This window comes from Elephantulus edwardii, unplaced genomic scaffold (genome assembly GCF_000299155.1).
Source record: "Elephantulus edwardii isolate Elephantulus edwardi_28Jun2011 unplaced genomic scaffold, EleEdw1.0 scaffold00074, whole genome shotgun sequence".
NCBI classification, from domain to species: Eukaryota; Metazoa; Chordata; class Mammalia; order Macroscelidea; family Macroscelididae; genus Elephantulus; species Elephantulus edwardii.
Window position 1 is genome coordinate 4,560,896 of NW_006399824.1, and position 12,052 is coordinate 4,572,947.

General features: G+C 42.9%; 2 protein-coding genes across 3 annotated transcripts in view; both read right to left on the minus strand.

Annotated features, from left to right (window-relative positions):
• Positions 1 to 12,052, minus strand: part of HKDC1 (hexokinase domain containing 1) — a 61,954-nt gene that overhangs the window by 21,416 nt on the left and 28,486 nt on the right. Inside the window, exons 8-10 of the mRNA XM_006888997.1 lie at positions 8,533 to 8,688; positions 7,340 to 7,573; positions 4,879 to 5,183 (exon numbers count right to left, since the gene is read on the minus strand). Of these exons, the coding sequence (XP_006889059.1) occupies positions 4,879 to 5,183; positions 7,340 to 7,573; positions 8,533 to 8,688 (695 nt within the window). The remainder of the gene's footprint in view (positions 1 to 4,878; positions 5,184 to 7,339; positions 7,574 to 8,532; positions 8,689 to 12,052) is intronic.
• Positions 2,837 to 3,540, minus strand: LOC102869746 (synaptosomal-associated protein 23-like). Of its 2 annotated transcripts, XM_006888996.1 has the most exons (2): positions 3,268 to 3,532; positions 2,900 to 3,111 (listed from the first exon to the last, which is right to left on the minus strand). In XM_006888996.1, exons 1-2 carry the CDS (start codon positions 3,530 to 3,532, stop codon positions 2,900 to 2,902), a joined length of 477 nt encoding a protein of 158 aa, XP_006889058.1. The 2 variants fall into 2 exon arrangements, with proteins under 2 accessions (XP_006889057.1, XP_006889058.1); XM_006888995.1 differs by having other exon boundaries at positions 2,837 to 3,540.

Below are 12,052 nucleotides of genomic sequence, written 5' to 3' on the forward strand. Positions count from 1 at the left end.
ACATTACATAATCTATTCCAGTGAAGGAAGTAAAAGAGATCCAGGATGGAATTAGGGGACAAGGCAGTTCTGAGAAATGAGTTATTTATTTTGAGCAAGAGCATACAGGTCCCATTTTTCACATCTGCAAAGTAAAGCGGAGGGAGTTCTTGAGTGGTGCAAACCGTTAAAGGGTTTGGCATCTCACGAAAAGGTTAGAGGTTTGAGTTTATCCAGAGGCACATTAAAAGAAAGATGTGACTATTTCCCAAAAACGAGACCCTAGAAATCTAATGGAGCAGTTTTACCCTCACAAGTGTAGGGCTCCCAGGAGTCAGAACCAACCCTAAGGCAGCTTTTCTTTTTAAAGCTCCTCTGAAGTTTATTCTGGCTCTAAAATCCATGCAAGGACATCCTTACAGGCAGCTGCAAGTAATAGAGCTGTGGGTGTGGGGTTCAGAGCTGTGTCCTGGGTGCAGGGGGTATGTTAGAGGATGCATAGGACACTCCTGCCCATGAAGCTTCTGGAAGTAAATCGGGGCCAAGTTACCTGTCTGCAGCTTGACTCCAGGTGTTTCCACCTCACCTGTACAACCACTGATCCCCACCCACGTACAAGGACTTATCCTGTCTCCCTTTCCCCTTCCCCTGATTCCCACATCTCTACCTGTCTAATGAGGAACCGGATCAAGTCCTACCTGCTCAACGGTGCAGGGGACCTCTGGGCAGTGGGCTCACACCTATGACTTCTCACAGCACCACTGTCTGCTCTCTTGAATTTTCTTATTCACTCTGGCCACACCGCTCTTTTTTATCACTAGTCCTTAAATTTGTCAGACATCACTCTCAAATATCTTTGCAACCACTTCCCGGCTCTATTTCTCTTGATAGCATTGTCACTGACTAACAAGCTATAGCATTTACATTTATTTAATTGCTGGTCATCCAACTGTGAGTTCTACAAGGACAAGGACTGTGTTTCTCACTGCTGGACCTCCAGTGTCTGGACCAGGGCCCAACACACAGAAGTGCACAATGAAACAGTGAGGAGTGAAGGATGGAGGGCTCAAGGGAAGAAAGAGAAGAACAATTAAAGGGTCTTTCACTGTTCTCAGGTTTTACCGCATGTGCATACAAGAAACATCTTCTCTGGGAAATATCTTAGAGACTTTTGTTGTTTAGAGAGCCAAGTTCACCTAGGACTAAAACAAAGTACTATAAACTTCATTAAAGAAAAGCTTGGAAGAACTCTAGAAGCCCTAATTCACAACATAAAGTCTTCCAAGCATCCTGAAAAACCTACAACCAGGAGAGGATAAAATAGATGAATGAGACCTTCTAAGAATCAAATCCCTATGCACATCCCAAAACTTCTCCAACAGGGTAAAAAGGGAAGCCACAGACTGGGAAAAAGTGTTTGGTAATGATATGTCAGATAAGGGACTTATATCTAGAATTTATAAAATACTTGAACACCACATCAAGATAAAGGTAATCAATCCAACTGAAATGGGCACAGGATATGAACAGACACTTCACCAAAGAAGACATTCAGATGGCAAACAAACACATGAAGAAATGTTCAAGAGAGATGCAAATCAAAACAACTATGAGATATTATTTCACCCCAGTAAGAATAGCAAAATTTAATAGAACAGCAAACAACAAATGCTGGTGAGGTTGCAGAGAAACTGGAACATTTATTCATTGTTTGTGAGAGTGTAAAATGATGTAACCACTATGGGAGGCAGTATGGCGCTTTCTCAAAAAGTTGGAAATAGAAATACCATTTAACCCAGCAATTCCACTACTGGGAATATACCCTAAAGAAACTAGAACTGCCACCCAAGCAGATATACGCACACTCATATTTATTGCTGCTTTGTTCACAATAGCAAAGATTTGGAAACAACCCAAGTGCCCACCAACGAAAGAATGGACAGAGAAGCTGTGGTATATTCACACAATAGAATACTATACAGCTTTGGAAAAACAAGGAACTCATATATTATACAAAATGGGTGGCCCTGGAGGATATTATGCTGAATGAAATATCTCAGTCACAAAAGGACAAATAACTGCATAGTGCCACTGTTGTAAAGCAGGACTGACATGGGGGTTGGAGGGAAACTAAGAGGGGATAAATAATGTAAACTGCATTGAAATAGATGGGGGAGAGAACTGTTTAGGAGGAATATATGATTAGGTATTATTGTCATGACAAGAGTCCAGAATGAAAGCTGCACAGTGGAGTTGACTGGGAGGCAGGAGGGAAATGAAAGAATTTTTTACTTTTTTTTAAATTTTTTTACTTTTCAAAGAGAAAAGTGATTGGGGGGAGGGGCAGGTAGGGAGGAAAGTGGGCAACAATGAATGAATGGAAATCTAAAGTCTCTGTAAACTTTCATTAAAGAAAGAGAGAGAGATATAATTAAAAAAGGGGGGAAAAGAGAGAGAGCCAAGTTCAACTATGTGGCCATGAATACGTCATCTAACCTTATAGAGTCTTAGTTTTGCCATCTGTGAAATGAGAATTATTCTCTCCTTACCTCATCTACAAACTGCTGGTGAGGAATTTAAAGGTTCACAAGGAAAATATGAAATGTAAAGGACTTGACAAAGGTTATTATTTCCAAATGGAACTTTATCCTGTCCTGTGCCATCTTCATCATTTCTGATATACTCAAGGGCATTGCAGCAGTCACTGTGTCATTCCATCTGGTTGAGGGGTTTCCTCTCTTTTGCCCACCCTTCACCTTTTTTTTTTTTTTTAAAGTGAGAAAAATAAGGGAGCTTTTACTATGGCCTTTCTTCCAAACTGCTTAAAAGAGAGTTTGACCAAAATTCCAAACTCTGTAAAGGTAATGATTCTGAAGGAGGAGTGAGGGAAGCAAAAAAATGATAAAGTACAACAGTAGCTTTAGCTGTCAATGAGTTTCTTTGCTCTGGTGTTGGCAACATCAATACGATCTTTGTTGGTGTCAGCCTTCTTTGTGATCTGCTCTATTTGTCGATTTTGAGCCTCAATCTCATTGCCCATGTCCAGGGCCATACTTTTTAGATTTCCCAGGATACTGCCCACTTGAGTCAAGTTCTCTTCCATTTCATCTTCTCTAGCATCATTAGTTATACGTTTAATGTATCCACCGCTGGCTCCCGTAGCTGCTTGCTGAGGCTGGCCATTTGTCACCCGTCTTGGCTGTTTAGATACTACATTGTTAGGTGATTTGTCTCCACCTTCTCCCCATGCTGTCTTATAGGCCTTACCAGATTCAAAATTCTTTGTCCTATTACATGGGCAGACACAAAGGCCACAGCACTTGCTGAGTTCTGTTAAAGTCTTCTCTGCTTCTCTCATGTCTTTATTTATTTGGTCCATACCCTCTTCTATTCGGTTTAATTGTTCCCCTTGTTCATCAAGCATAGTGATGGTCTTGATTCCTGTATCCTGAGACTCAATAGCTAAACTTAGCATTCTCCTTGTACTTTCCAGAGACTCATCAGTAACCTGATGAGCCCGCTGCTGGATTTCTTCTGCTGAGAGATTATTCATGATGAATCAAAACTGTTGATAAGCACACAGATGGAAATGTAGATATCCAAAGAGCAGCAGTCCCAAACAGCTTGCGGCGGCTCCAATACTCCACCCTTCACCTTTAAAGGATGTATGCAGCTGTTTCTCTTCATTTTTACTGACTTCCAAACTGGGCTCTACCTCTAATACTGTAACTACCTGTATTCCTCTATTCATAGGATTTTCAGAGACCTGCTCTTTCAGAAGTGGCCAAGTGGATGGCCAAGCCTGCTTCCTAATCTTTTTTAATCTGGGGGCTCTGCTGAAACCTGTTCATCATGAATGACTCCTCTGACATTTAGACACACTGGTGGCATAGCTTCCAGCATTGCAACAACCCACAAGTAACCCCAGTACAGCAAACTGACAGACAAGTGCTATACGAATAAGAGAAAACGAAAACCAAGCAAGTACATGCAGACCTACGTTCTAAAATAATCAGCAACATGCAAATCATCCTCCTTAATAATATATACTGACAAATAACTTTTACTTATCAGTATTTTCAAATAAGGCTAGTAAAAATAAAAGGAAATAATTTGTCCAAAGAATTGGCTTAATTAATTAGTAGCTTCTCTTGCCTAGACACAAAGAGATTAGCAAATGATAAAGGGTTAGAAAAGTCACAGAGTAAAGTGATGAAAGGAGACAGGGGAGCCAAGTGTTAGAAGAAAGCAGACTGAGAAGTCAGGTCAAAGTCTAGGCAGCTCCCACATGGAAAGCTTCCCCAGGTCAGGGGGCAGGCATTCTCTTTGCTGATAGCATTGGGTATTCATGGAAAAGAACATTATGATGGGAAAGGCGGAGGGTCAGAGAAAGAAGGAAGATCCTCAACCAGATGGACTGACACAGGGACTATGACAATGGGCTTGAGGACCTCAGGGATGATGAGGACGGCATAGCATAGCAAGTTTCAGATCTGTCGTTCACAGGGTCGCTATGAGTCATAGCTGACTCGATGGAACCAAACCTAAAACAGCAACAACAGCATGCTCTCAATTAATAGACATGCATGCACCCAGATTATATACTCTCTCTCTCTCTCTCTCTCTCTCTCACACACACACACACACACACACACACACACACTCATGTACATACACAAATATATATACACACACTCACATACATACACACACTCAGAACCAAACTAAGATATTCTTTAACTGTAAACATCCTGGTTTAACCACAGCAAACAGTTTCAGAGGAGTACTGACACCCCATTACAGACTCAGATCTAAGGTTCTAAAAACAAAACCCCTAAGAGCTGTGAGGAGTTTCTATGCTGTGTGAGGGCCTGCATGGAAGCACCTGGCTAAGCGCACCTGTGCCATCGGGCATCCCGCAGACATAGGTGGGCAACATCTTGACAGTGGCCAGCGGGTGGGTCTTCTTCTTCAGCCCATACTCGAGCTCAACCCTCATTTTCTCCCGCAAACCAAGGAGGTGCTCATGGGTCAGCTGGAAGAGGGACAGCACCTTGTCAATTTGCTTCCTCTGGGCCTGCACGCGGGAAGCCACTGCAGTCACCATGGCCGCTCCCTTGGTGCTGCCACTCTCAGACAAGAGGAAGCGGACGTCACAATTTGGGACCAGTCTCCTCACCACCTTGTGCAGGCGTTTTGGGTACCTGAAGACAGAGGCAACAATCAAAACATTCAACAATCAGAAAGGATTAGCCATTAGGAACAGACATAGAGGTAGCTGTGGAAAGGGACCCTGGAAACCCCTGCAGAGCCAGGCTCACTGCTCCCACTGCTGGGGGTAAGAAGGGCAGGGGCAGATGGGGGTACATGACACACCAAGTGGAGAGTGGCTATTTTAATTAATCACTGTTTCACTCAATGGGACATAGCCATATATAACATTTTGGTTGAACAACATCACTTGTCCAAAGGTGAGAAAATGTCTTTCCCAAGCTCTCCCCAAAGTCTACCCACTAACTTTCAGTACCGCCTCTACTAGCCAGACAGACTTTCTTGAAGGTCTCATTTTTCTGTACTTTCCTACCAAGAGCTTTCATGTAAACTTGGCCCTCTGTCATCCCTACTCTTTCTCATGTATTACTGACTGGGTCTTCTTTTCCAGTCCTACTCCACACAGGATTAGTGATAAGAAGCTGGGCTGCTATCCGAAAGCACGTGGTTCACACCCACTAGCTGCTCTGTGGGAGAAGAATGGACAATCTCCTCCTGTGCAATTTAGTGCTTCTGAAAATGCCCTGGAGGGTCAGCTATGGGTCAGAATTGATGCCTTTGTGTTGTGGTTTGGGAAAAGAGTGCTGAATATTCCATAGATTAATCGTGCTTGGATCAACAATCAACACCCTTGGTACCAACAGGCAGGAAATCAACAGACGTATTGCACTGGGTAAGTCCACTGTAAGGGAAGCCTCCAAAATACGTTACAGGGATGATGTCAGTTTAAGACTAAGGTGCACCTGATTCAGGACCTAGTCTTTTCAATCACTGGCATCTGATACCTTGACAATGAATACGGATGACAGAAGAATTGATGCCTTTGAAATGTGATGTTGGAGAAGAGTACTGACTATCCCACAGACTGCTAAAAGAATAAACAAATATGTCTTGGAGAAGGTGCAGCCAGAGTGCTCCTCCTTGAAGGCAAAGACGCAAAAGCTTAATCTTTCATACTTTGGACGTATAGCTAGGCAAGGCTATTCCTCAGAAAGGAAAGGAAAGGAAAGAAAGACCTCCAGCAAGATGGACTGACACGGTGACTACAGCAATGGGCTCAAGTGTGTCAGAGATGACAAGGATGGTACGGGACAGGGTTCAGGTCTGTTGTTCCTAGAGTTGCTATAGGTTGTACTTGACTCGATGGTACCTAACAACAACAACAACTAAAGGAATAAACAGATCTATCCCAGAGAAAGTGAAAACAGGGCACTCCTTAGAGGCAAGGAGAATGAAATGTCATTTCACATATTTTGGGCATGGTTTTAGAAGGGGCCAGTCCTTGAAGAAGGACATAGTGCTTGGAAAGGTTGAAGGTCAATGCAAGAGGGGAAGACACAAAAAGGGCGACTGTGACAACTGGCTCAAGTATATCAGAGATGGAGTGGACAGCACAGGATAGGGCAGGGTTCAGATCTACGTCCATGGGCTTGCAATGAGTCATAGCTCAGCAGCACATCACAACTATGCAGAGGGGGGAGCGTTGGTGGCCTAGTGGCAAGGAGCTGCAACTACAATCGTAGAGGCGCATGGTTCGAATCCACCAGATGCTCTGCCGGGGAAGGAGGGACAATCTCCTCCTGTACCAGTCAGATCTGATTTGACGGTACACTTACACAAAAATAATTAAAAAAAAAACAAACAACTATGCAGAGTGGTGTGCTGGGGTCCAAAGGCAAGTCATTTGGATCTGCCAGCTGCTCTATTAGAGAAAGACGGGCAATCTGCTGTCATGAATTTATAGATTCTGAATACATCTCAGAAGGTTAACTCTGAGTCAGCTGCAGCTTGATGGCCCATAGCAACAACTATATAGCACCACTCCAAGAGGTATTGGGTAGGTACATTAATGGATGAATGACAGACACATGGGTGGAAAGCCTTGTTTGTTGGGCAAAAGGCTTTGGCATAGTATGTCACTAAGACAGATCTCCAAAATTAGTTCAATAAACTAGAAAGTATAGTCACTGGATTTGCCCTTTCCCTGGTAACCACGGGCCTGGGAGGGGAAGCTGGTTCCTGCAGCCCAGGTGAGCAGCATATCTGGGGTTCCATCCCAGTGGCGCCTGGGCTGCCAAGCAGCACTTACTGCGGGTGTGTCTTGTAGAGGGTGCCGTCCATGCCCACCGTGGTCCGCATCCTCATCAGCTTCTTGTTCTCCCGCAGGCGCGTGAGGATGGCCGCCAGGGCGGCCGCACAGAGGTTGGCTGAGCGGAAGGAGACGATGGTGCAGACGTGCTGGACTGCAATGCAGTCGGCCTCGGTTGGCTCCAGGCCCAGGTCTGTCAGGATCTCTCTGGTGTTGGCCAGGCCTACTTTGTACCTGTCCAGGGAACAAGAATGAAGAGATTACACTCGTCTATCTCTTGAGGGGTCAGTTGCTTGCCTCTCTAGTTTGGGAAAATAAACAGGCGGACACCCAGGAATAAAAGGATGGTAATGATAAATATCAGTGTCCACAGTGACAACAGCCACCATTCCTTGAACACTCCTTGTGGACCAGGTACTTGTCTAAGGTTGTCACGCACGTTAGGTCTTTTAATCCCCACAACGATCCATAGGTGATGTAACTCATTGCTGTACAGAGAGGGATTTGAGACACAGGGAGGTTGTGCAAGTTACCTGTGGTCACAGTGCTCAAGCCAGGATCTGAGCCCATGCTTTAAAGCACCCTGAACTACACTGCTCTCACATCAACCCTGTCTCCATCCAGCCCTGTACAGGACACTCTTTGGGTGTCACACACCACCCTGCTGAGCTCAGAATCTCGACTAACTGCTGAACCCAGGGCAATCTCTGAGAAGCTGTGTGAATGGACTAGGATCACCCAAGTAAAACCAGTACCTGAAAGGAACAGGTGGTGGAGGCTCTTGCTATAACAGGATCCCCTATGTGAGTCTTGACATTGTAAACAATTATGTGTGGGCATCTATTTTGAGAGATAAAGGATCTAGAATTCAAATCATATTCTCAAAGGGGTCTCTGACCCCCCCCCCAAAAAAAAAGTTACAAGTCACCACTCTAGGGAGGAAGAATACAGTAGAAGAAGGGATGGACATGTGACAGAGAGCTCCTGTCTGGTGGAACCAAGAATGTCACACCTGAGTCATGACAGAACACAGTAAGCCATCTGAGGAAGCCACCTGAGGCTGCCCCCATGTCTGAAATCCTCCTGATAAAGAGGGAAGATCTCGCGTCATGACCACCAGTCAGACCCCACCTTGGCTGCCCACCCCAGTGCACTGCAGAATCAAGGCAGGTGAGGCCCAGTCAGCAGCTTACTTCTCCATGGCAGCCACATGCCGTGTCTCAATTTTGTCCTTGGTCAGGAGAGCAGAGGATTTCTTTCCACCAAAGAGGAGGCCAGCCCGGGTCATCTTCAGCAATACAAGCCTGACAAGTTCCCCCATGTACAGGCCACTGATCATCTTCTCAAACCTGCAATTGGATGAAGATATTGGCAGAAGTAACACATTAAATTCTATAGCATCATTTCCCCAAAGGCCATGAAAATGGAAAGGCCACTGACTTTTGTGGTCTAGGGCAACCGCTTATCAACATTTTCCTCATCAACAGAAGCAAAGAGCAAGCTACAGGAAATGCAAGACTCCTTCCTGTTCACACAACATGCTTCCCTCCAGGAGTCTTTATGTCAAATCACGTGTGTCTGGGGAATGTCTTTCTCATGATAAGGGTACTAATTGTCACTGAGTCAATTTCACTTCTAGTGACGTAACGAGCAGGTTCATTCGGGAGAGGGTTAAACGAGGCTGCTCCTTGGAGACAAGGATTCTGAAGCTTCATCTTACATATACTTTGAACATATTGCAAGGTGGGATGTCCTTAGAGAGGGACATCATGTTTAGGAGGGTGGAGGGATAGCGCAGGAGAGGAAGACCCTCAATGAGATGGATTGACTCAGTTACTGGGATAATGGGCATAGAGGTAATAAGATTGGCAAGGGACAGAGAAGGGTTTAGGGCTGTTGTACACAGGGTTGCTATGAGTTGCATGCAACTCAACAGCACATAACAACAACAACAACAGTGACCCAATGTATATCAGAGGAGAATTGTGCTCACAGAGCTTCAAGCAGCTGATGGTTCAGAAGCAGCTCATCAGGATCCCCTTTTCAGGTCTCTTTGGGTGGATTTAAACCTCCAACCTTTCAGTCAGCAGCTGGGCATGAAGTGTTTTAATCTCCTGTGTACCCCGTGTTAGGGATAAGAAAACTCAGTTTCAGAAACTGCAACTAATTTGCCAAGATCCTCTAACTTTGGCATGAAATAAACAAAGTCTACAAAAATTAAATGGTTGCCAGTGCAGGAAAGTAGTAAGACTAGGAGTTTTACTTGTGGACATTGAGTTTCTATCCATGGTGGTAAGATAATTTAGGAAAGGTAAATGAGAATGGTTTCACAATTTGGAGAGTTTGATCAATGTCACTGCACTTATTTGCAGAAATTGTTGAACTGGCCTATTTTTAATGCATATTTTTACCAAATTAAAAAGAAAGGAAAATTCATTACCGGACTTAGATACTTCCGCTTTGTACATCAAGCTTCTTTTCAAGAGGAAGTGGATTTGATAATCACAGAGAGGTCCACCATAACATGGGTGGGATGTCCCACAAAGCTCTCTATGTCCTACTCTGTGTCCATGCACACTCGAACACTATTTTTAGTGTACAAAATTAAATATAATTTTCATCCCTCAAATTCAACATGATGTAAAACCTAAGACAATCTCTTTCACAATCAACTTTATGTATATCACTCTTTAAAAAACCTTAGAATAATAAAAGAAAAAAACCAAATCAAAAGAAATTCGGAGTGGAAGCCCAAAATCTCTGTAAATGTTTATGAAAATTAATAAAATATAATTATAGAAAAAAAAAGAAATTCAGATTAAATTTGGAGAAATAGTCTTCTTTTTTAAGTGAATTGGAGATGGGTGAGGAAGATTAAGTTCAAATATGGCATCACATTTGAATCCAACAGATATGGTTGGAATATGACCTCTCTGCTTCACCAGCAAAGGGAGAGAGAATGGGTCCACCCGGGACAGACCTTTCCTTTCCAAGCCTGCCGTTCCGGTGGATGGATCGTGTCTGGGAGGTGCTGTAAATGTTTATTCACCAGAGCTCTTTGGTGAAATGGCTGATTCCAAGGCTGCAGCTCAGAAATAGAAGATGAACCTGGAGTATCTTGCCATGCTTCAAAATAAAGAAATACTTAAAGAATGATGACGACATGCCAAAAGGTCAGAAGAGCCAGTCAAAAGGATTCCCACTGACCAAATCTGAAAGCACATGAGCATCAAAACAATGATAGGAAAGGTTGTGATCAATCAAATAGAAGGAAGAATCCATGAGCACTATTATAAATAAATGAAGGAGGTGAGAAAGGTTTTCCTTTTAACAACAATTTATAAATTCAGGAGAGAATGGTGAATTTAAGGCAGTTTTTCCATGTAGAATTAAAAAACGCCATTGTTATCTAATTGGAACTGATCCCTAGCTGACCCTCCAGTGGGCTTCCAGAGGCTGTAAATCACAGAGGAGGAGATCGCTCCTCTTTCTCCACAGAGCTGCTGGTCAATTTGAGTTAGCAGCTCCTTATGGACTAGGCTACCAGAACTCTGTCTCCTTATAGAACAACTACTTATAAACTAAGAAATTTAAGGACTCCTTAATAAAGAGCTGTGAGATGGGCCTGAAGTCATCCCAGTGGGAGGAAAAGAGAAATCATGTTTACTCCTCAGGAATACGTCAGGGCCCTGGAGTAAGCTGACATTCTCTGAAAATTGTTCTCAGTAATGCGTTAAAATCCAGCACATTGTTTGTGTATTTGAAACCAAGTCTGTTTCTTGTTTTGTATTTTCTCTCTGGAAATTGCAAGAAGGTGGTCTTAAAGGAAAGAAATTAAACAAAATGGGAAGGGGAGAAGAATTCATTAATAGATGTTAAAACTAATGAATGAAAGTTTGATGAGGGATGGAATGGTCTCAAAATACTTCCTCATCACATATTTATTAATTACAAAGGGTGAAATAACAACTTTATGATGATAAAAACAACTTATTAGCCCTTAATCAAGTAAATCTAGTTAATATCATCCTTAATCACCAGAAGCAGCATCAACAGACATTGTGCCTCCTGTCAGGATGTGTTGAAAGGACATGTCACTTCTATGATCTTCCTAAAAATGCATTATCAGAATCTGATCAAGACAAAAAAGGTGGGATAAATCCAAATGCAGAGACATTACGTAAAACAAATGCTCTGTATTTTCCAAGGTCATGAAAAACAAAGAAATACTAAAGAACCATTCCAGATTAAGGGAGATTAAAGAGCCACAGTAGCAAAATGAAACACGTAATCCTGGATTGGAGCCTGGACAAGAAAATTGTTTTGCTTTTATTTTTCTTTTCAAAAAAGGGCATTAGTAGGGCAACTGGTGAATTCTGAATGAAGTTTGCATATTAGATATCAGAATTGGTTAAGTGTAAATTATAGAAAATTGATAATAATATTATCATATGGTATTTATATAAGAGCACGTGCTTGTTTTTAATAAATACAGAAATTCTTAGGGTTGAAGGCATGTATACAACTGAGTCTCAAACGGTTTGAGGAAAATAATTGGTGCATGTTGTTGTTGTTATATGCTGTCAAGTCGTCTGCGACTCATAGCGACCCTATGTCCAACAGCTCTGAACCCTGCTCTGTTCTGAGTCAACCTTATTGTCTCTAACACACCTACCCCTGTCACCCCATACATATGTGTATTTTATGGGTGTG